The sequence below is a fragment of the Manduca sexta genome, chromosome 10 (assembly GCF_014839805.1).
Source record: "Manduca sexta isolate Smith_Timp_Sample1 chromosome 10, JHU_Msex_v1.0, whole genome shotgun sequence".
In the NCBI taxonomy this organism is placed as follows: Eukaryota; Metazoa; Arthropoda; class Insecta; order Lepidoptera; family Sphingidae; genus Manduca; species Manduca sexta.
In genome coordinates this window covers 11751449-11777677 of record NC_051124.1, presented here as the reverse complement: position 1 = coordinate 11777677, position 26229 = coordinate 11751449, and the positions used below count along the sequence as shown (strand labels likewise).

The 26229-nt window shown below is 33.6% G+C and overlaps 1 protein-coding gene across 4 annotated transcripts in view; it reads right to left on the bottom strand.

Annotated features, from left to right (window-relative positions):
* Positions 1-26229, bottom strand: part of LOC115448693 (GTP-binding protein rho1) — a 132267-nt gene that overhangs the window by 28367 nt on the left and 77671 nt on the right. For all 4 annotated transcript variants that reach the window (XM_030176206.2, XM_030176208.2, XM_037437324.1 and 1 more), the window contains exon 2: positions 17279-17437. In XM_030176206.2, the coding sequence (XP_030032066.1) occupies positions 17279-17422 (144 nt within the window). In that variant the 5' untranslated portion in view covers positions 17423-17437. The remainder of the gene's footprint in view (positions 1-17278; positions 17438-26229) is intronic.

Below are 26229 nucleotides of genomic sequence, written 5' to 3'. Positions count from 1 at the left end.
ATTAAAATTTTACTGTATTCACATAACAGTGGAAAGGAAAAGATACACAGAAATATTCATATATTTCGCAACGACAGTTTGAGTTTGTTTATCCCGACCTATTTCACAGAAGCGAGTTGCAATTCACAATAAACAAGTGTAACGGAACGTTGTAAACTTTTAACTATGATACTTTTGAATAATCGTTGAATAAAGTTGGCTGTATAAATTTTATTCCTTTACCTATTTTATTACGCGGTGTTAAAATGTTTAATGAGATTTTTCATGTCATTCAAGCCCGCTTTTAAAATTTCCGGCAAATCAACCAACTGGAACGAGTTTTGCAAAATTCTTTATATTTACGAAAAAAAGTCACCAGGAGGGTACTGTCGATGTGTCCACCAGTTTATAAAGACCCTGAATTACATGATTTGGCCTGTGTTTGAAAGTCAAGTTATATTGGCCCTCGTTTAAATGCAAGAAGAAATGAATGCACCGAAATGAATAGTCTCCCATGGAGCTATTGATGCCAAATGAACTGGAATGACGCTTAAGTAATGCGGTGGAGTCTGGCAACTCAACTTTATATTACCTTTATTTTGACGTTATTCTTTTATGTAAATTCAATTGCCAAAGGAATTTTCAATGAATTTAAATAAGTTATAGAACTTAAATAAATGCAGTTATAATAGAGTCGTGTTTAAAAATATTTTTTTTCTTTTGAGCAGTGCGGTTTAGGTTTATAAATTTCAACATATTTTTTTAGCATATTGTTGTCCGCATTGAATTTAGATTATAATTTACTGGTGGTGGGATATATTTTATAGCCGCCCGGACAATCACCATTGTACACAAGGTGTTAAAACCCGCCATAGTGGCCCACGTATTTATGTGTGTTGCGTTACGGGATCAGCCCGTTTACATCCGGTTCCAACAGGCCGGCATAATTGTATCGACTGTTGAGGGGTAATCATCTCTCGTCAGCCGACATTCTGTTAGACCCCACTCCACTTACCATCAGGTGGAGTGGGGTCAATGCTGTGCCCGTATTATTATAAAAAAGGAACATTCCTTAAAATGCATCTACATTGGGTATTAGCAAATACTTACGTTCCACAACTAATAACCAATCTACGAACATAACACCAAAACAAAACTTTAAAATACAAAAAAAACTAAATCACGCATCATTGAAATAAAGTTTATTTTGCTTTCTCTCTATCCCGGTTTTAAATCGGAAATGTTTGAGTGTTTAACGGCATCAGTGGAATTATGAACGAGGACTTTTCACTTATACATCCGATGTGAATGTTCTATACTCGGATTTTTGCGTAAAAAATTTGGCAGTTAATTCACATTTAAAAAACTCGAATTTTTAAATAGAAATACGTATTTTAATTGACTAAGGGAGCTTTGGATAAGTGTACTAGGTCTTTCATATGAGATTGTTTATGTAGGCAAAATCAGTTTGAGCGAAATTGTATCCAAAATTTCTTTGGCATGATACCTAAGTATGTTTTAATTATTTATATTAAGTTTAGCATCATGCAGTCGTAATTTAAAGTTTTAGGTGATGTTATTACTCTTTATTTTTTAAATTATCGTGCTTTTAATCAGGCAAGTTAATGCTGGTTTTTGTATAAATATATATCCACATGGCAACAAAGTCTTTCTTCCCCTAATGCTTATAAAAAACTCTTTTAAACCTTGTACCTACAACTATCGTAACATTATGGTATTTATTAGCTCTGGTAATTACTATCTGAAGGCGGTAATAACTGCTCGTTTCTGCAGTACAAAAAGTAGTTCAAACATGTACCGCTAGATGGCATATTCATGATTATACAGTAAAGTAATTAACATAATTGCAATACATTAACACGCGAGTTATTGCGAGTATGAGATTAGTACGTGCAACAAGAATATTTAAATGAAGTAAAAATACGGAACAGTGTATTTCAAAGCTGTAGCTGGTCCGATTTATTAGAATAAAAACGTTTTAAAATTATATAGAAGTACTTGTAGGGAAGTATATTGTGAATATTGAGAAATGTCCCATTCAAATAATTATGTTTTCTTCATAATATTAAACAAAAAAAATTAAATTCAATTTATAGGAACGTGAAATTAATTGGACCTAAAGTTCGCGTGTCAACGAATTTAATGATAGGTATTTCACAAGTCCTAGGCAACCCAAGTGTTTTTCAAATAAAAACAGAAACCCTACCAGGGTTTCGAACTTACATTCACGATTAATAGCCTCTAGGCAATAAATTGATAGTTCTAGTTAATAATTAATAGTTGTAATAGCTACACTACAATCTCCATTTCGATTTACATTGATATAATTAAAGGCACAAAGGGAATTCAGGGAAGCACTCCACTGGAATCCTGTCGAGCTCTAATTGTAAGTGCAGAGGAGTAAATCAATATTCCAGGAGCAGGGGAGTGACGCGTTAGCATAGATTAGAAATGTTTAACGCAAGTTCTTGGAAGGACGGGATGCACTACATTATTTCTGTCCTTCGCTGTTTTAGTTGTTTGTAACATGAAGGCAAATGGTCCTCGCCAGATGTTTCTAAGAAAAGGGTAGTTTAACTATAGATTTTGTCTTTAATTTCCCTGGTTTTAGTATTATTAAGGCGGCAAAAAGTTAAAACTGTGTAGGTAATAAGTGTCAATTTCCTCCCATACTACGATATTGCCTTGATGGCACCAACCTGGTAGTTATTAATCTTAAGACATCTAATGGTAATCGAGCTGACTCTAAACGGCAATTTCATTTAAAAAAAAATACAAGAATAGAAGAATAAAAAGATTTTTAGATCTAAATCTACGCTTCTCACAAAGCAAGAAGAAAAGAGGAGAAGATTTGCTTTGTCTAAGACGTATGTCCAGTTCGTTAAAAGTGAGTTTTAGTACAACCTGTAACCTTGATTCTGTTATTTATACCTCTCCTAGCTGGCTAATTAAGTAAATTCGAATATATACAATGAATTCATTTCATATTTATAAAAATATTTTGTGAATGTTGACTAATAAACCTCTATTATAAATAACTTAAAGTCTAGAGTGAACTACATTAATAACTTTTATTAAATTGTTAGAATACCAAGCGGCGATAATGCTCTGTTCGCGTCGACGTGTTTCTAAAAATAAAGAAAATTCAATTAAGAAACTACTTATTTATTGGTTAACTCGCGAGCATTCTTCATCATCATCATCATATCAGCCACAGGAAGTCCACTGCTGAACATAGGCCTCCCCGAAGGACCTCCACGTCGAACGTCACGTCGTCGTCGCGAGCATTCTTAGCGAAAGAGAATTTCATATTGCTAAAAGATTTCCTATAATCGACTCAATGCTACAATAATTAAGTACCTACCCTCGAACAAATTCAAATTTCACTTATATTTATGTAGACAGAGTTGAGACAAAGTGATAAAATATTTTATTTACCAGACAAGAAAGACTATCTTGCTTTAATTACAAAATTCATTATTTTGATAATTCAGTACACAAATACTCAAATGTTTTATGCCCGAAGTGGTAGGCAGATGTGATTGGGGGCTATCGGGCACAAATTCAGGAAAGGGTAGGCAGAGTTACAAACACAGCACCCACTATCACCTGTGTGTTATCTTATGAGGCTATAAGGGCCGAGGCTATAACCATATCGAGAATATTAAGTAGAAAACCCCACATCCTTGCCTGACGTGGGTTTTGAACCCACGATCACAGAGCGATATCTACATACATACATACATACATAACATCACGCATTTTATCCCCGAAGGGGTATGCAGAGGCGCAACTAGGGCACCCACTTTTCGCCAAGTATGTTCCGTCCCATGATGTGATAGGGGGCGAGCCTATCGCCATATCGGGCACAAATTCCAGACTCCGGGCTGATACTGAGCAGAAAAACCCAAATATCACTTTGCCCGACCCGGGATTCGAACCCAGGACCTCAGAGCGCTATTGTACCGGACATGCAATACAACTACGCCACCGAGGCAGTCGAGCGAGCAGAGCGATATCTGACCTCGCGCAATACAAGTATACCATGAACACCCCCGTCGTCTTAACATCGCCATTGAGGCATGGGTGCCGGGAGGGGGGTGCAAGTAAGTGCACCCCCCTGCCCAAAAATAAATTACAAAAAAATAAGTCATTGAATAAATTTGCAATGGGAACTATCTACCTCACAGGTGTTTTCATGATAAACCATTTTGAAACCCGCGCGATTTGAATATAAAAAAAAAACTTAATGATATTAAGTGCGTAGGTGCTCGTGCACCTCCCTAAAACTAATCTTAGAGGCGCCCATTCATTGAGGCAGTCTTCACCGGGCCTAGATTTCTTAGGTAACTATATTTAAACTGTAAATTGTTTGTAAGTCCGTTTAATGTAAAACTAACGACTGCACGGGCGTATCACAAGCTCACAGACATTTTCTAAACTTTTATCTGTGTGGACTAGCGCTAAATCAACTTAATTTGTTTTGACAAGTAAGTCTGTAATCAGATACGAAAACTTGCGTACTGAGATAACTTAATTTAAATTGTTTTTACTAGTTTAAATGCGGCGATGGCCTGGGAGTGGAACGAACTGCCGACACGAATGTCCGCAGGTTCAAAACCCAAGGTGCGCATCTCTGACTCTTCTAATATTATGTGTATATACTTTGTGTATTATCGCTTGCTTTAACGATGAAGGAAAACATCGTGTGGTAAACTGCATACCTGAAAAAGTCTCTAAGAATTTTCAGGCTATATACTAAACCCATTTTAATTTTTTTTCACTGATAGAAAACTACATTACTTCTACGTACTACTTTTTATCCCAGAAAATTATGAAGCGTGACTTTAATTTCTAAAAATCTCGGGCAAAGCCGCAAGAAAAACTAGTAATAAAGTTATGGATTTCAACTATTGCCTGTTTATATTAACATTGATCGTTCCCACTACGAGCAATCGTTCACAATAGAGGTCAATTTAAACAGTCGAATACGTTTCTCGTTTAAATTCACAAATTGATATTTCCATCTAGGCCGAGTAAATAAATCAAACAGGGCGATGTTCCCTACCTCGCGCGGCTCGAGCTTTGTCCGAATTTATAGAGATCTGACGCCTTTTACCATTCCATCACTTTTTCTATTCATTGAGTTTTTGGAGTGAGGAGGTTAGGTGGCTAATATTGAGACTATATTTGAATTTTACACTGTCTTGCTCGAGGTTTTGGTCCTGGGTTCGAATCCCGGGTCGGGCAAAGTGATATTTGGATTTTTTCTGCTCAGTATCAGCCCGGAGTCTGGAATTTGTGCCTGATATGGCGATAGGCTCACCCCCTATCACATCATGGGACAGAACATACTTGGCGAAAAGTGGGTGCCCTAGTTGCGCCTCTGCATACCCCTTCGGGGATAAATGCGTGATGTTATGTATATTATCTATTAAAAATATAGCTGTGATTAAATTTATAGTTATACATATGTATTCTACGTCCTAAATATCGATAGGTAATGTTAAATCGAATTTGTTGAAGTTATCGGGATTAAGCGGCGATAGCCTAGTTGGGTGTGGAACGGACTGCCGAGACTAATATCCGCAGGTTCAAATCCCAAGGGCACACACCTCTGACTTTTCTAAAAAAAAATCATGTGTGTATTCTTTGTGAATTTATCGTTCGCTTTAACGGTGAAGGAAAACATCGTGAGGAAACCTGCACATCTGGGAAGTTCTCTATAGGAATTTCGAAGGTGTGTGAAGTCTACCAATCCGCACTAGGCCAGCGTGGTGGACTAAGGCCTAATCCCTCTCAGTAGTAGAGGAGGCCCGTGCTCAGCAGTGGGCAAGTATATAATACAGGGCTGATATTATTATTTATTATTATTATATTGGAATTGAATCTGCGACTTTCTATCAGTTGTCGGGTTGTTTTTTTATATAGGCAAGGTAAAGTGACCCAACTGCAGCTGATGGTAAGTGGAGTGGGATCCTAACAATGTCGACTGACGAGAGATGATTACCCCTCGACGGTCGACACAATTATGCCGGCCTGTATTATTTGCTAATTACACCTACTTTACAATTTATTAGACAATAAAGAACAAGTATACAGTAACAAGAAATATGTTCTGTAATGTTGGTCTCTCCCCGTTATTTATGTCAAGGTGAGACAAAAAATCATTAACTGGTTGTAATTAATTTTCGGGGCATTTGAGCGAAATAGGCTTGAGGAAGGTAAATTTGGGATAATATACAGACTTATTTAGACATTACGTTACTAAATGAAGCCACACTCTTATTTTCTTATTATTATATTCTCTTATTTTTTTAAAAATAACACTACAATAAGTTACTCGAACCGTAAATGTAAAAATAACTTGAAATTTCAAACAAAATAAATGTCAATATAAAGTTAAATATTCATTTACACGATTCAGTGCTACTATTTCTACTCAAAAATATTAATCGAATTAGCATCATCATTCATTCGGTTAAAAATACTCACGCACACGGCATGTTCGTACTAAACATAAAAGTAAAACAGGAATTTTTGGTGAATATATTCGTTATTGGGTATTTGATTATGTTTGAATTTGTGCTTTTTATATGTAACAGCAATTAATACAAAAAAGAAATCCTGTGAAAAAAGTATTAAAATTCGACGAGAAATGGAGTAGTAATTCAAATTTGAAATATTGCTACGTGTAGGAGTGGCCGTGGAGTGGGGATATCTCTCCTTCTCTTTCTTTCGCACGCATCGTTATGCTCGCTGACGGCACATGCAATATTGCGTCCCTTTCTGTTTTTTGAAACTCACTCCTACTATATAATTTCAATGACTTATAATTTTTGGACTTTTCACCAGATTTCAATGATTTCTTTTGTTTAAGAATTTATACGTAAATATTTCATATTTTTTTTAGTAAAAATAAGAGAAATACCTTATTCATGGATAACTCTTAGCACAATGTTAGCAAACACTAATCAGATTTTTTTTAACATGCTTTCAAATGACTTGTACTCAATATCGGATCGAAGATTAAGATTGTGATGAAAAAAGCCGTAAATCGATCACTGTACATTAAACCCTTATTTTGAGTGTAATTCTAACAATCCAGCTTTAAATGTTTAACATAAATATTTGCTTGCAAATATTTGCAGATTTGAATGGAAGCGCGGACAATTTACAAACGAATATAATTGCCACGACTAATTAATTTGAGGATTAGTGCCTCCCGTCCCGTTCGTAATGCTGACTGGATCAAATTGTCAATAACTCAATATAATTTTATTGGATGAGTATCGGAAATGTTTTACAATAATAAATAAATACCGAAGGATGATAATTATAGGATAAGGAATCGTTAATTACAAACCTAGTAAAGAAGGTAAATTATAATATTTATTAAGAAAAAATTTTATGTATGGCCACTCTATAAAAGTAGGCGAATTAATATCACATCAAAAAAATATTTCAAATCGACTTTCAACTTTTACTATGCGCACAAAAATAGTGTTTTCTTAAGCAAAATAAACTTCAAAGAGTTGACTTTATATTAGATAAAGAAAATTGTATGTTCGATTGAAGAATCGTTTTGAAATTGGTCAGTTAGTTTTGCTGACGGTACACGCCATCACATTACCTACTGTTACCATCACCTAATATTTGTGAATGTGAAATGTATAGCATTAAATGAAAAAACTAGCAGATATACGCCTTAAGTCTTCCCATTGCTGGACGCGGGCTTCTAGTACTAACAGCTGGTGGTAGGTCTCTCATATGAAGAGTCCGTCTGGGTAGGTACCATCGCAATGATTATTTCTGCCGCCAAGCAGCAGTGTGTAATCACTGTATGTTCCGGTTTAAAGGACAGTGTAGCCAGTGCATTTACTGGACAGAGTAAGACTTAACATCTCATGTCTCAGGATGGCGAGCGCAGTGGAATACCAACAAATATATTATGTAATTAAAGGTATTGGATGGTGGTTCTATTGTTTATAGAAGGTCGTATCGCTTACCATCAGGCGAACGGCAAACTCGTCTTATCATTCAAAGCAAACAAACAAAAAACCCAAAGCTGTGTAAACTCATTAATAAGTTAATATTTTTCGCAATATTAAATGTATTTAGTTTTTCAAACGCCAGCGGTTCAGTCACGTATACTTCGTAAGTTAGATTTATGAAGCGCGTGCAAGTCTCTTGAACCATTTCGTTCGTACCTCTCTCTCAAAGGACCTCTAAAAATAAGCTGAAACAACGTGCTTTATCTAAACAATAGAAGATTTGTGTCGGTTATGAACAAAACATGAACTACTGAATCAATAATGATTTCTTATTTATTTTATTTTAATGGGTTTTGTTACACTAATCAAAACACATAAATACATTTGCAGTAATTAGTAAGTCCACAATATAAAAAAGTGAACACTTCATGCAAATAAAATGGACATTGTGCCCAAAAAGAAAAAGAAACCAGAAAAATGACAACAAAAAATAAGTAAATAATAATAATTTAATAACGCATAAGTAAATTATAATATAAAAACAACGATACCATCGCAAAATACCTATTGTTTTATTTCAATACTGAATCGATTTTAATATGTTTTTGCTACTATTAAGCTATTTTGTCTAGAACATAGGCTATTTTATTACTGTCTAAAATAATGGTAATTGTAAAGCAAAGGAATATAGTATATGCGGCCGAAGCTGCGAGCTACATTTATTTTTATACATAAATAGATTTCAGTCTGTCTATATTTTTCTGTAGCTTTGCTTTGGTTTCAGCGATGACATTTGACTCACAAAGGCGCGTGAAATTAGATAAAAGATGTTGGGAATATACCATTATCCTTTTCTAAAAACAATATATACACTACACAATTCGTAACATATAGTGGTAATCAGAGGTATTATGCGACAAATTTATTAATAATTACTATAATACTGTTAAAAAACTGAAGCGATTAAAATAAAAAGAACTATCACTGACTACACAAATACTTTCACAAAGATATCATTAACCAACCGACCGGTAAAAGTGTCAATGATTAACCGCCTCGATCTGTCAAACGTTCAGGTTATTATAGCAAAAAGTGTCACAAATACTTTCAGAATATGACTTAGTGCTTAACAATACTATCAGTCTTACTTATACAAATTTCACAAAGCTCTGTCTACAACACAAATTTACTCGATCAGCTGTAAGTCAAAACCCATCATGCCTCTTTATAAAATTTAAACTAGGAACCGGTGATGTTTTTGACAGGTATTTAAGTAATTCTTAACCACCTCGTAACGCTAAAACAAATTTATAAGTAAGACTACACTTCTAATATCTTTAAGACTACGACGAATACTATTATATTCATAGTAAACAAACATAGCGGAACGTTTGCGTCCCAATTCCCCCAGAATTTACTGAATATGGTAAGGGCATTGCCCCGTGAATTTCTACCAGCCCTGCAGGTATTCGATGACATATCGTGTCAACGTTGAATCTCGGAAATCCAACGTAGTTAGCAAGTTAACACCGTACGGCCAGATTGTTTGTAATCCCTTTAGACGCGTCGAATCAATCGGATTTCAGAAATTTTTCTGACAGATATCTTGTAGTTCTTTGAAAGACTGATTGGACGGAGAAAGTTACTTTGAAGGATTCATGGGGATATTTTTTAAGGTGGCTTAACGGCAAAATGTTACGTGCCTTCGTTCCGAGAGGAAGAGGTTGGACCTCGGAGCCCTCTTGCCCAGGCTTGTAGTTCAAGCTACTTTATAAGTAGTTATTGCAACCAAAATTATCTTATTGTGAGTTAAAAAAGGTCGCCATTTTTGCACTCTAAATACATGTACTTGAAGCATAAAGCCGGACTTCGCTACTTGTTTTCTAACAAACAATCATGAGGTTACAAAGGATATATTGCAAGGCTGACTATGAGGACAAAGTTTTGTAGTTATCATTGGTTCTATTATCTTCAATTAGGGAATAAGTTAAGACTTAAAAATTAAAACCCGCACCTAGACTCCTTATACACAACCTTATCATTAAACTAGAAGGGAGTTTTTAGTCTTACAACAACCGTACGTAGTATGTTTCAACATTTGCCTTATGATGCATTTGTTTGTTATGTCCGTGACCAATAAAATGTATTTCTTTCTTTCTTCTTTTTTTCTTTCTTTCATGATGCAATTTATCCCGTTGCAGGAACCATTCCTATATTTTCCTCATCTGAACCATTGCGCACTGCATCATCGTCTTATCATTCTTTTTGTCTTTAATATATTGCAATTTCATAAATGTTAGCGCTCGTGTTTCCGATACGGCACAAAGCAATTTGTCAGATTGGAGAGGACTCGATCATTTGTTTTCGTCGGGCGTCGACGCCGTCCGGCTGTCCGTCAAGCTCTTTGGGCCTACATTTTAAAAGACTGATGCTGTAAAAGGCACAGATGTTTGGAGATTTTTCGTGACGTTTTGAACTAAAACCTTTTTTAATATAATAGTGTTTCCTCCGGTTTTGAAATGTTACCCAGAACTCCGTTTGAAAGGTAAATATTTAATGTTAAAAAATATTTTTTCCATTTTCGTTGATATTGGGAGACATTGACATTTCCAGAATTAGGAATTATTTTAATAGAAGCCGCATTTAAACGTTATCTATCTTTACATATTTAACATTTTAAAATAGTGCATTTCGTTTTGTAATTTTAACATTATACGACATGTGAAAATGTTAGACAAAAAGATATCGATCCATCGCCAACTTCAGCAACTAAAATACAATGCATTGAATGATTTTTTTTTTAATAAAACTCAGTGATACGAAGACTCGAGCGTAATGAGCGCTAGTGAACGAGGTCATTAGCAACTAAAACATTTTTACCGGCGTGGGTCTGGTAAAAACTGCTAATGTTCCTATCTGTCTCACTTCTGACTACCTTGCTGACCTTATCATAGGTTAGGCCTGTTGACTGCCTTGGTGGCATAGTTGTATTTATACAGGATACAAGTACGACTACCGCGATGAATTCCTGGGTGCGAATTTCGGGTCGGGCCAAAATAATGGCGACTGGGTTTTTCCATGTTAAAAAAATACTCAGTCAGGAAGTTGGCGGCGTGATACCCCTGTGCCTAAGAAAACACGTAAAGCGGTTGGTCCTACGCCTGATCCCGCTCAGGTAATGTCGGACTCTCGTTTCAACGGACTAAGAGAGTGAAGGAACAGAGAGTTCACCTGTATATTACGCACACACTTGTGCACTATAATATCTCCTGCGTACTTGGCTAATCTTGTACGTTGTACAGTGGCCGAAATTCGGCTAGGAGGGATTCATTCATGCTGAAGGGCCTGTAAGCGAGTGTGTTGCCATCCGTAATATCCTTGGATTTATGCTAGCTTTCACGTCATATCAAATCAGGAATTCACGGTTTGCTCAATAATTCAACAAAAATGACCATTAATTACGTCACGTAATATTTTACTTCTATTGTTTTCACGGATAAAATTATTTTGGTTCTTCAACAACAAAAAATATACGAATGTGATTCAAATGTAAGTTGTAAATAATTTTATGAAATACAAAAGTACATAGGTTTACAAATACTTGCTGCCATCCTCTATCCGAACCCATTATTATAAATATCCATTTTATACTTCGCAATATTCCTTGTTAATAAGTTTAAGCGTACAAGGGCAAGAAAATAAAAGCTAAAGACTTCGAAGCAAACAGCTAGAAAGTTGTTAATTCATTTTAGAACGGCCATTGTAAATAATCAATTTCAAACAAGTAAGTCTGCTCACTTCATTTTAGTAAAGCTGTAAGTTTCTAACCATCGTTTCTCGATCGATAAACTCGATTAGAAACTCGAAGCAAAATTGTTTACTAAAATTGTTTCCGAGAGACAAGGCACAGCTTAAACTGGTTGCTGTACAAGCATGAAATTTTGCACACATTGTCTTTCGTAATGGAAGCGTTAAGAAAGGATTAATGAATATATCTCCATTAAGAATTAAAGCCATCGAGCATATTTATGAACGAATGTAACAAAGAATTCAATACCTGGTAATTGCAAAAAGAATCCATAATGCAGATTCCATTTATAAAATTTTAATCCGCTCTTTTCCCGTTCGATATTATTCCGTAGGATTTCCTGTTCAAAAGCATAATATATTTCAACGTAAAAAAGGCCCATTTTGGGTAAATGCGGAATATATCAACGGAACAGTAATATTTACACATAGTGGTGGCACAGTACAGCTTTATGTTCGTTCAGATTACATTTCAATGCTGCCTTGTATCATTTCACGCTGTTTTATATTTGGGACGCCATTTCACATTCAAAAATATCAGTTATGTTTAGGCAGTAGGCAATTCTTGTGTGGGTACTTATAACTGATATTAAAATACTTATTCCTATTTATTTGTGGCTATGGTGTTTTTTTAGAGAACTGTTGCGGTTGCTGAGAGGAAGGAAGGAAATGTGAGAATAGAAACTTTCTAGGATCGGCAAAGAAGACATATTCGCGTGCACTTTTAGGCTTCAATGTGTTTTCAATCACGAGATATGCGTATTGCACTATGTTCATCAGTATAGACAAATGCCCCCATGCATAGGCGTGCATTGTGGCAATTTGGTGGTTTCAAAATTCAAAAGTCTGGCGGTTAGATCAAGATGTAGGTTCTGAACATGTTTTCGTTATAAACCAAGTAGATGTAATTTTGGAAAGACTAATACACCTACAAACCATATTTGACTATACTATAAACAATATTATTACAGTATAAGATGTTTAATTGTTCAATACTATCTTGATGTAATATCTTATAGAATAATAAAGTATATAGCATTAAACAATGATTTATTATAAAGTAAAAATAACATCCACAGCAAGACACTCCATATTTCATCATGAATCATGATCAATAATCATGACGTCATAAATGTCAACCTTTTCACTGAAAAAGCCAATTAATTCCCCCAAATTACCAAGTGGTATCATGTTAAATAAATAGTTTTCCGTATAATACCGAATTGATATCGCATCGAGGGATTAACAGTTAATTACTTGGTAGGGGCGAGCTTCATTAATTTACACTTCACTCGTGTTACAGTTGATTTTACATTGTCGGCGTCGCTTGGTGGAATCAACCCTTAAATGCTACATTCAGAATTCGCGCTATCTAGACCCATTACAAAGAGATTTTCATTATGTGTCTTAGTTGTATCTAGAATAGAGTGTTTACTTTAAGATAAGTCTCTTTTAGAAGAATATATTATTACATGTATCAACCAAAGGTTTATTGGTAAAGAATGCTTTAGGCATTAAGTCCGCCTTTATAAATTTATATTATATAGAAAGTGTATAAATAAATAAATTAAGTCTATGTAATATATGCATATGTATATGTAAATTATATGTATTAGTATGTAGGTATCAGTCACTTCGTCTCCAAAATTTTACCTCTAAGTGAGACAGAGGGTCAACTTTTCATAAATAACGACATATTAGGCAAATCTAAATCCAAGCTAGATCTACACGCCTAGAATAATTTCAAGAATTTACTATCTAGACCAAAGGCAGTTATGAACTCAGTTTCAAAATCTTCAGTTCATTAATCCGTGCATATTAAGTTCATTTTCGGCGTGACGCCAATTAGTTAAGGCTTTAACTTCGTGTTTGCACGCAGTGCCTCAGACTTTGCTAAAATTACCGCGTAGGATAGAAACATCTAGAATACTCTAGCGTTGTTAATATTCATAACTAAATTATTTGAGATTCTATCTCCTCCACTCCAATGTGTGGTAACACGTGTTTGGAGCACGTTAAATAATCTTTATATATTATAGAACAAAGTCCTTGCCTCGTTTGTCTGTTTGTTTGAATGCCATAAACTCCATAACGAACGGATTTCGATGATGATTCGATATGGATATAGTTTGAGACCCTAGGAAGGATATCGTCGATTTACTGCAAGAACTAATTAACTGACAAATATAAAAGTATGAATTAAGCCACTCTTAATTTTAGTTATATTGTTATCCCTATATCATCTTAGATATAATTATGACAAAAAAAAGTAAACATTATTATATTCTTGAATATTTTTATTCTTAAAATCAAGTAAGGACGTTAAATATTATATTATGTTCAGAGCGTTATAAACTGTACTTGATAATTTTTTGCCATTAGTGAGTTATTTCAGTAAACCGTTGATATATGCTACTTTTTATCCCGGCAAAACATAATGGGATTGCCATACCGGAAAAAATCTTTCACGCCAAAGCAGCAAGCCAAAGCTAGTATAATAATAGAATTCCCTTATTACAAGCGAGCGTCGCCAGTCGTCAATATCACTTGGAGAGACAGGAAAATTGTTAGAAAAAGTATAAAGTTTAATAGGGATTTAATGTCTAGGAACTCTCGATCGCAACTCATATGCTCTGCCACTAAAGAGATTCTATACAAAAGGCAGGAAAGTAATAATACTAAAAAATAAAAAAAACATTTTACAATCCAATCTCGATATTAAAATATGTATACGCATATTTCACTAAAACTCTCATGACAAAATAAATAATAAATGGCCACCCGGCCGTTTATCTTTCATATACCTTTTGAAATAGTTTATAAATTGTGCAAAGTTCATAAATCCGTCCGCGTTGTCATAGAGGGATTATTGTGAGACTAAAATATTGTTAGGGTGTGAGAGAAATCCCTTTTATTTACTGGAAGGGGTTGGAAGGATACCTGATTACCTTATATGGTAATTGGTTAAAAATAGGTGGTCAGTCGGTGTGAATAAAATTAAATAGTTGCGTATGTGTTTATAATAGGCTTTTTTTACGTTAGGAAGATTATAATAGCTAATCCCGGTTAAGTATAGAGATAGATAAATTCCTAATTTTGATGAAAGATACGTACAATACGATTCTAAAGTTACCCAGGACTAAACTCATTTTCCACGCCTTGATAACAAAGAACCTAGCAAATACTCATACTAAAAATAAATGACTACACCTGAATTGTAAGTAACATGTTAATTCAATTGTAAATTTCATAATAAACTTAATTAAATTACATCGCATTAGTATTCTAACTGTTATAATATATTATGTATAAATAATATAAAAATAAATAATTTTATTTTAGTTTGTAATTTTTATTGCTTTTTTCTAACTCAAGTTAACTTGTAATTTAGATATAAGATGGATATGGCTGTGTATACCTGTAATGGGTATATATATCAGCCACTAATAATTACAATCCGTAAAGGTTTTAATTTTGTTCAAATATATATGCTGTTGGTGTACCATAGTAATAAATAAACATGTTACATGACCCAATGATTTATAGAATATGTAACATTTACAATCTATTTGAAATAACCCTCAGGTCACCCAGTCCGTTGTCAAGCTTTTCAAACGCCTCGAAACGTCAAGTTGACAGTTAAATGACAGTTTGTAACTAGTTCTTGCGTCCAAGTTTCACAAGTCGGACAAAAAGTTCCCTCTGGATTTACATAAGAGAATGTTTTTAATCCTATTATAAGTTTTATGTTTCTAAGCTGTACATAAAATACAGGAATAAGAATATTTACGTACAGATAAAAACCTTTACTAGTCATACTTATTTTTTGTTTACTTTACGTCTGTGAACAATTTTTTTCGTCTTAGAATGACGAGACAAGCTTGCCGTTCGAGTGATGGTAAGTTCTACGATCGTCCATGAACAGTAGACACACCATCCAACACCTTAAATTACAAAGTATTGTTTGGTATTCCACTGCGCTCGCCATCCTGAGACATGAGGTGTTAAGTCTCATTACGTCCAGTAGTTGCACAGGCTACAATTTAACATCGCATCAGTACTTTAACTGTTATGGTGCTATGAGTAAATAATAAATATATAAAAATAAAGATGTGAAGTCAAATGGGTTCCTTATGTGTTTGATTTTCAGAACGACATAATCTACGTTAGAAAAGTATTGATTGACACTTTAACGAGAGGCTATAATATGGAAAGTAATGTAGGCATTATGTTAATATTGAATACGATTTCTTATGTTTACGCGAATGTTAGACATCGAATAAAAATAGTTTTCGGTTATTGCGGTTTTTATATTTTAATTTTCTCCCGACTAGACTGGAGCCTTCAAGGTCGCGGGCGGAATGAGGCGTTGGACGTCCTCAGTCAAAGATTGAATATCTGCCTATATTTTACAAATATACATAATTTTACTATACTTATAATACTTGAAACATAGGATAAGGTTTATCCGTGTGCTTAATAAAATTAAAATCCGTGCAACACTGTTTACTTTAGATATCCAAAGATGTTACGCATTTATAATATTCGTAAGACAATATAGCCCGTAAAGACACTACAGTTAAGATTGCTTTTATAATAACAGTAATACGTAAATGTTTTTATGCAAAAGACAGTAAGTATGTAATATCGTTAAAATCCATTTTTCAAATGACTGGCTACCATTTTTAATACGTCATTTCGCAATGTTGATATAAGTCGGTTCGTGCGGAAACGAATAATTTACAATTCTCGTTTAGAAACGATTAGCTTGTGTTTACTCGGCTTCGACGTTCAGAAACAGTTTGTCATAATCTATGGCTCGTGACAACTGCGATTGCATGTTACAGGTATACGCATTTTTTTATTCAGGTCATCGTTATATGTACTACAATAGTGATAATTCATATTGATGAGATTTAAATTTATAGTTGAGCATTAATAAATATTTTTTATAAAATATTTCGTACCACTGTTAACTTTTGCATTTTTTTTTTAATTAATATTAAGCAAGATAAATAAAAATATTGTATTTTATAGTAACATGCTGCATCTAGAATTTTTATTGTCTCTCTTAAAATTTTCACAGTACAGGCTCAGGTATTAATTTTACCTATACAAACCAGTTTTAAGCATATGATACGTTTGATGGTTGAGATAGTTTTTATTTATACATCAAGAAAAGAAGTCTTTACATCAATCATAATTATTCCTAGTATATCATTCCTGAGGACCATAATCATTAGATACAAATTACTGTAACTTTCATAAATTCATTAATATGTCTAAATAATATAACAAATATCCATTTTTTGTCGCTGTACAAATATTTAAAATTGCAAGCTGTCTCCTATATTTGAAGACGAACGTCACACTGTTAATTGTGAAAATGCTACACCATTATTTTGATTATATGTCGTGTATCCTTTGGAGGTTCTTAAAAAAATAAATTAATTTGCCTTTTACTGTTAAAAACTCACCTCAATAAACGTGTCGGAGACAAACCTCTGGACGAGCGAGGTCTTGCCGCACTGTGTGTCTCCAACGAGCACCACTTTGATCTCCTCCTCGGCTGTCGGCGTGGCAGCATTGGCCGTCTCCGAACACTTCTTACCGGACCACATTGTTTCGTTTTTAATCTGTGGACAAAAAAAATTGTTAGATTACTATGAGTGTGGCTACTATCAGCCAAGTGTTTCCTTCATACATTGCGATAAAACATTTTAAAATATCTTTTTATTTTTTAAAGTAGATTATAACCGTACCTCGTTAATAATAAATACTTTTATACAGATAAATCAAAAATCAAGTGAATAACCGAAAAAGCCTTCGATCTCAAACCGTCTCAAAAATAAATTCGTAATGGATTATATTCGCTAACTCTTACTCGAATAAAACTTGGAATAAATGTAAATCTGTACGAATGTTCAGTGTTGTGTTCAAAGCCGAAAATCGGGCTCAAGGTAGGATACTAACCGCCTGCGAATATGGTAATGCTTGATTAACATAGTTTCCATTTCGTGTTACCTGCGACATATGGACGAGACTTTTTTTTTTAGATTAATAGGACATGGGAAGTACTTAGGGTTTAGTACAATGTCTGAATAAACGCTAATTGGCGAATGTAATATATTGAGAATAAATGCAAAAGTCGAGCTCCCATGTAAATGGTAAACAAAAGAGTACATTTAGAATTAACTGTCTTATATGCTAATGTGCGGATTATATTTATTGAAACATTGTATAAAAAGGCCTTGTTGGAATATCTATTTCGACATTTCAAGTAGCAAGCAGCAGTATTTCTTTAGTAGATACTTCCAAAATGAAAAAAGACCTAACTTATTTTAAATCGGCAACAACATTGCATGGAAAAGGTTAAAATGCAAACTTTTTAATAGTGAATGCGGTGTACACTTTCTCCCATTCATGATTTTATTTATCGGGGCTTTGCAAATTGGCTTCACTGCACCTGATGTTAAGCGAAGCGAAGCCCAAAGCCCAAAACATCTGCTTAATCTCAAATCTAATATATAGTTGTTAACGCGCTAAGTACCTACAAGCGCTTGTCATCTGAACGGGCTTTTATAGATTACCAGCGGTTTCAAAACGATCCCAATCTCAATCTTCTATCCGATTCCGAGAATGAACCAATCAAAATAACTCATTTGTAAGCATGCAAAAAATATTTGTTCTGATTGGTCCATTTTTGAGATACATCGAAAAAGCGATTAAGATCGTTCATTGAATTATAATGTGCTTCAGATTTAAGATTGCAGGATATTCAACCTATCCTTTATAGTATAATAAAATTTTTATCCAAGCGAACGAACTGCTAGTAATTACCATAAAATATTATAATAGCATTAAAGCAAGGTATGGCGATTGAAATTACAAATTAGAATTACAAACGAGTAATTTGTAAAGCGATACCATATCGATGTAATTAGTAAACTCCATTAACTCGGAAATTTATAATAAAAATGTTACGAAGTTCAGCAGACCCTTAATACGTTCACACATAATTAAATCGTGTTTCTATCGACAATGTTTGGATTGGAACTTCCGCGGTCGTTTTTATTTTTTTTGTATATGTTGACGTATAAATAATTAATTTTTATGGCCGCCATTTTAGAACATATATTGATATTCTGTTTTAAAATACCGTCAGGACAAGTTCTATTATTAACATCGATGCTAATTATTATTCTATAGCAGAATTATTTATGTGATTATTATACAGGGTGAATTTGAAATTGCGTTACTAAATGAAACCACATACTTGCCTTCTAGAGAATAACATTCTTCAATTAGCTACTCTAACCGTAGATATAAAACAAAATAATGTTAGTTTCGAACAAAATACATATCAATAAAAAGTTATTTTAATTTTACACGTCTTAATGCTGCAATTTGTCGCTGCGGGAAAATCTTACAATCAGAAATACACTCATGCACACGTCATATTTGCATTAAACTAGAAAGTGTTAAAAAATAAAAAAAGAACCGAGATGTTTAGCGAAAATAGTCGTCATTAAAGGATCATTCTTGCCACAATCCTAGCGGAAGAAGGGCCGAGTATTTGGTTTTATTTTTACCGCAATGTCAAAATGAATCTATAAAAGAAATTCATTCATAGTCATTCAAATTCCCTAAGTTCTAAAATCAGTTATCACTTTAGATGTTGCTTAGTTTTGTTATAGCAATTTACATTAAGATTCCGAAGAAAATCTAGATATAATGCAACATCAACAATAGCAGGAAACCAACAATAAACGAAACGAAATTAAAACGTCCGGGACATGAAAAACTGAATTTAAACGTTGCACAAAACGGATAGCTCTCAATAGGGATTGATTGTTGTTAATTGTTTTTTGTTCTGCAGTACGCAAAACACGTCCAATGCAATTGTTTCTCTGTTTAGTTCCAACGGACACTGTGGTTGACACAGTTTTTGTGGCCCATTTAACTGTATTGTTGAAGGCAACAGCTGCTATCAATGTGGTTACTGATGGCGGTTATAGATAAGCTAAATTCTGAGACCAGGGTTGTGTAATTTCTTCAGTCTCTTTGACTGCAGTAACACAATGCAAAATACACCTTTAGGTAGATGTATATAGGGTTAAGAATATGCCAAAGAACAAGAAACTTAATAAAGAGTACGATAATTAAGTGTAGTAAATTTTTAATTCAAGAGTATTTCCCGTCATAAACCATACTTAAAGATATCAGAAGCATCCAAGGGATCTTAAGACATTACAAATTCATGCCGACAGACGATTACCCGGCGAGTAATTAAGAATATTCATCTAAATGCTGATTTTAATCCACTCTGAATAATATCTTCTGCGATAGCTCCTATTCAGGTGGAGAATATTTACATTTAGTTACACTTTTTATATAAGTTCTTTAAACGTAATTGTTTGAGTCGAGATTTCTTTGAGCTTTAATTGTAAATATCATTTGCTTTGATAATTGATGTTTTTCGTATTTATTCTATGAAACTGCGTACTACACGTAGTTGTGTATTAGCTATTAGTTTTTGCTTGCGGCTTCACCCCCGTGACAAAGTTTTTCCGTGATCAAAGTCCCGATATAAAAAGTAGCCTATATACTATTTTTGACTATGATGTAACTCTGTGCTAAATTTGATTCAGATCCGATCAGCCTTTCAGGATTCCTGACCAGGCCCAAATATCTAACCTATTGCATTCATATAGTATAGAATATTGAACATAGCTTAAATAAATTCAGTTTTGTAATTTCTAGTATAAAACACATACATCTTGCGTGGTCCGTAGGTATAACTATAAAATAATTCTATATCTTACAACACCCAAAACCGAAACAATGTGATGATCTCTTACGTATCTTACTATGCTAATAAAAAGCCATAATGCTCAGTGTATATTGGCTACATACTAGCTTTTTATGAACAGTAAATTCAAAACTTGAAATCGTCTATAGTCTTTAGAATGTCCCAAAAAAACGTGATTCGTAAGTCGATGTCTAATTTTGATGTTTATGATCAAGAGACCAATCTAGTCACGTGTTAGTCTCGCAACCAATCACAATGAAACGACACGGAGTCGTGTTTTTTTTCTACATTCTTAGCTCGCAGATGAGGAGCTGATAGTAAGCGAAACGACTAACTGTAAACAAATTTCAGAACTTGTTATTATAAAGCTTTGCAGTCTGCATAAATTAACACATTTTATAAGAAGCGAAGATTGATCGAGAGACCAATGCGTCAGTCTCGTGTTAGTTTCTCAACCAATACCAACAATACGGAGTCTTGTCATGGTTTTAGGTTACAATTTTATTATATACTAGCACGGAAAGATTATCCCACTGCACCTGATGGTAATTGGAGTGGGGTGCAATAGAATGTCGCCTAACGAGAGATGATATCCCTCGCAGGTCGACACAATTATGCTGGCCTGTTGAAACATATACATAGGCTTACTTGGGACACTATGGCGGGTTTTAACACCTACAATTCACATTATAGCTACACAGATTAAATTGAATTAAAACATTTTTTGTGTGAATTTAATCGGTTTTGTGAAGTGTAAGCGTTAGTAAGAACACGAACTTATAAAGTTTGGAGTATTGAATTTGTTCAACATCCTGTGGTGCTGTATATACGTATATAGGTAAACGTGTACTTCAAAAACTACCCTGAATATCAACTATTGAAATATTGCCCGCATTGATAGGCTCCAGTTCAATATCTCTTTTGTCAATAAAAATAAATTCACCAATGAAACCGCAAATACTCACTGCTCTGTATTCTCTCATAAAACCAATTGAATTTTGTATTCATCCTGCCGCTAGCTCAGAATAACGAGGACAGCAAAACAAGTAATTGACTTAAAAGCAAACAAACCGAAATAGATGTTTCTTTGATGGTATTAAGGTATTTTTATTCGATTGCAAAAAAAAATACCTTTGACGCCTTCGATAAAGAGCTTGTGATATCAAATAAACTCTCAGTTGCTGTAATGTATAACTAATTATGTACTGTATTGCATTGTACTGTAATTGGCAGCAAAATAAGTTTTAGAAATTAATTGAAAACTCCATTAATTAAATTCTTTTCAATATATCTCAAACTTAGCACACGATAATACTTGCATATTGCTGTTTCTCTCTAGTTTAAAACATTATTGAAGTCTTGTTCCTTCAGCGAAAAGTGCCTTTACAAATTATTAAATATAGAACTAAAATATCTATAACGCTGTAAGACCTTTTGTTCGAATAACGATTTTTAATTTTAACACATTAAATTCACAATGAAACCTGAGTTTCATAAAATTTCAAAGACCAATCAATTCCCACCAGCCATCGGTAACATTTTATTCATAGTGAACTTTGTTTCATAAAAACTAAAAAATTGGGAAAGTAGGTTAGAACGGTATGAAATAAAAAAACATAAAATTTTAACGTGGTAAAGTAACAAGAACTCACTAAAATGGAACGTTGAATATTTATAGCTGATTAGAAAACTTACAATCAGCAAACTTTTCGCCGAGATATCGAAAATTTCCAATATGGAGTTTAATAAATTAGTGCAGTTTTTACATAATTTAAAATACAAAGTTTTTAAAGTACTTTAAAACCTTTTTTTATTAAACTTTTTACTAGTGTCTTAATTAATCATTGTTACTTATTTCCTTAATTTTTTTTTGTATGGGGAACGGCAAAGTGACCCCAATGTACCTGATGGTAAGTGGAGTGGGATCCAAATACAATGTCGACTCACTAGAGATGATTACCCCTCGACAATCGACACAATTATGTCGGAAACTTTAAACACCTTCAGAATATTAACTTAAAAATTACTATAATCATTCAAAGATCTTCATTAGATCCCTTTATTTAGAAACTTGTTGAAAATAACTGCCTAGTTCGAACTATCTAGAATTTGGCAGCCAATAAACACCAACTGTGTATAAATCGATAAGTTTGTGACAGCTGCGACGAATTAACAGCCCATTGGATTCTAAAGGAAAGTGTTAGCGAAAGTGGAAATTATATTCGAACGGTTTATAATAATTGAAAAGTACTGAATGGAGTTAATTCTATTAAAGGCTTGAAACATGGTTTCACGAATCATATTTTATCAAATTGTGATTAGGAGATGAGATTTGAGAGATGAATTATGAATTTGGATTTTTCATTAATATGTACTTTCATTTTATTTGATAATAATTAAGTGTAGAAAATGTATTACAAAATTTAGTAGTACGATTTCTTTCAGACATGTGCCGAATTTAGAAGCGTTGCTAAAGTTTGTTGTAACGTTATTTGAGACACATAAAAACATTTGCAGAAAAAAAATGAATAGGCGAATAAAACTATTTAGCAGTAAAGACAAGACTATCAACATTTCTTAATTTTATCTTTTCTTTTTTATTGCTTTGAATGACGAGACGAGCTTGCCGTTCGACGGATGGTAAGCAATACGATCGCCCATAAACAGTAATTACAAAATGTTGATTGGTATTCCAATACGCTTGCCATCCTGAGACATAGATGTTGTCTTATTATGTCCAGTAGTTACACTGGTTATAATGTTGCATTTGTTATGTAGTCTAAAGTCACTTTGGCCATAATTCACGCTGCCTGCTTCCATCTGAAGGTCGTCAATCGTTATTTTCCATAACAAAACGTCGTAAAAATATAAAGCCATAGTTTATTACAATAGTTAAAGCAATGTTTCCCATTTAACCCAGTTCGGCGCTCGTAAATTAATATTTTCAAGTTTAAATCTTTATTGCAATGTAATAAAGAGGCAATAAATATAAGATAGCCTGTGAGTTATTTGTTTTCGCCAGGATAGGTTTTGTTCAGTAATAATTTTGCCTAAAATGGCAGCTTTTTTTCTACTTTGAATTCTAAAGATATCTTAAGGATTTTTATATTACGGGAGAAAGTATGTAGAAGACCTCAGATTCCAATATCGAAATCTATTATAATTTAAGGATAAAGGATTGTTTTATACTTGGCACGAAATTATAATGAACAACCCTTTTAGAATGTTCCCAAAAATGCGAAATGTGAGTCGTCATTCGATTTTGATGTTTGTGTTTGATCGAGAGACCAATGCAATCACGTGTTAGCATCTTAACCAATCACAATAAAACGACACGTAGTCGTGTTTTTTTTTTACTGGATTCTAAGCACACAGTTCAGGAGCTGATAGCTAAATTACTGACTGTAAACAGTAGCAACAAATCTCTGAACATGTTATTGCAAAGGTTGCAGTCTGCATGACTGGACACAATTTGTAAGAACCGAAAGTTGGCAGGCTTATGGACTTAACGTTTTTTACGATTTTTTATTCTTGTATTAAAGGTAATCTCAATCTTTAAGAAAAAAATCGCTTGACTTATTTAGCTTGCCAGCCGCCGATTGGTATGTACCTACGAGTTTTCATTTTATTTTTATTCAACTAAGATCACGTAGTCGTATTAACATAAAATACATCAGTATGTTTTAAGTCTCATAATGTCTAGTGATTACAAATTGTCTACGTAAGTATCGCTCGTATCTGCTGTAGTGTCTTAAATTAGAAAAGAAAGAAATAAAGAAAGAAAAGGTTTATTGTCACACTGGTCCATGAGATTCATATAAAAAATGTTAGCAATTGAAATCCTTTTAATTAGCATTACATGCCTGCGGTGTGACAAATACCTATGATACAATATTTTATGACCATATTTTAAAGTATGTAATTATTTCATTCGTAAAAAAATGTGGATTATAATATATTTAAAGAAAATCCCTTTAATTAGTGTTGCACGCCTGAGATGTGACAAATACCTATGATACAATATTATGTACCTGTATTTTATTAATTATAAAATATTTTTAAAGTAAGTATGTAATTATTTCTTTAAAAAAAAGTTTTCATATTTATAATTATCAATCTTATCTTAAACATACATCCTATACCATTCATGGAAATTTATCTTCCTTGGTTACTCAGAGTAAACAGCGTGCATTTATTATCGAACGAAGATATAAATACGACAGCATGTGTACTAAGACCGTAAACGATATGAAAGCAAACAATGTAGAATGGCGGCAGCGAACCAGGATGCGGGACGCCGTAACGAGATTCCTATGTCGATGCAGCAAATGAAGACATCCTGTTTGGTGCATCTATCGTTTCTAAACATCCGCCATTTTGGATTTGCTTTTTTAGCGGCAAAGGTCGTTGGTCATACAGCTGATGGAAATTATTTTTTATTTTTGATATTGAATTGTTTTTATGAAAGTATTTTGAGTCTCGTTAAATCTCTGCTAATGGCATGCATCTTGATAAAAGCGTGACGTGTTTAGTTCAAATTTGTTGTAATATTTATCGATAACTAAAAAAACGGCTAGACGGCTTTTCTATAATATCACCAGTAACTTTATAACAATTGTAAATAGTTATTGTCATGTTACGATTCAATAGTGAGCAACAAATATATCATTTTAATTTTTAACTTTATGAACTGACTACAAGTTTAGAAGCAATTAAAACCTAATTAGAAACAATAGCCAGCCAGATGTTGGCAATTGCAATTTTAACAGTTGCAATTGCTTTACTTTAGTAGAAAGTAACTGATTACTGTTCTAATTCAGATTTGAAAGGTAAAATTTAAAACACAGAACAAAATGATGAAGCACTACCTTTTGCTCGCGGCTTCGCCCACGTGAAGGAGTTTTCCGGGATATTTTTTTCCGACTTACTTGATATGTATCGTTATATTATGACCAAATTACACAATATCATTATAAATTGTAGCCTATGTGTTATTCTGATGTATAACCAATATTACTGTAAAGTTTCATCCAAATCCATTCATTAGATTTTTCGTGAAAGAGGAACAAACATATATACATACATCTACCCTCATAAACTTTGGCATTTATAATATTAGTAGGATTATTGTATTATTCAAGCGCTTGTAATAAGTAAATAATTCCGTCTTTACATCATAGAGGATCTATTTTAATACGTCTTTTATTTATATAATTTACTTAGGTTGCGTCCAATCTTAAGACAGATGATTGACTTAAATCTTCCCATTACGGTAGTAACATGTGTAATCCATTATTCATTTTGCATCAAAAAAGTTTTACCAACACGCGCAAACATAAATGTTTTCATCTATAAAACCATAGTAGGTACCATATTCTAAAAAGTTTCATGCAATAGGTTTATAGAGCTATGCCAGAGTTCTCGGAAAAGTAAATTGCATATGCGATGGGTTACTATGGCATGCACATCAAGAGTGAAATGTAGAGGGAATTTCATATTTCTCTAAATTATGGAGGGAATGTTCTCAAAACTTCAGTTTATTAATAGATATTACTACTTAGAATTTTATTACAAAAGGATTGTTGACTTAACAATACCACGTACTGGTTGTTCTTA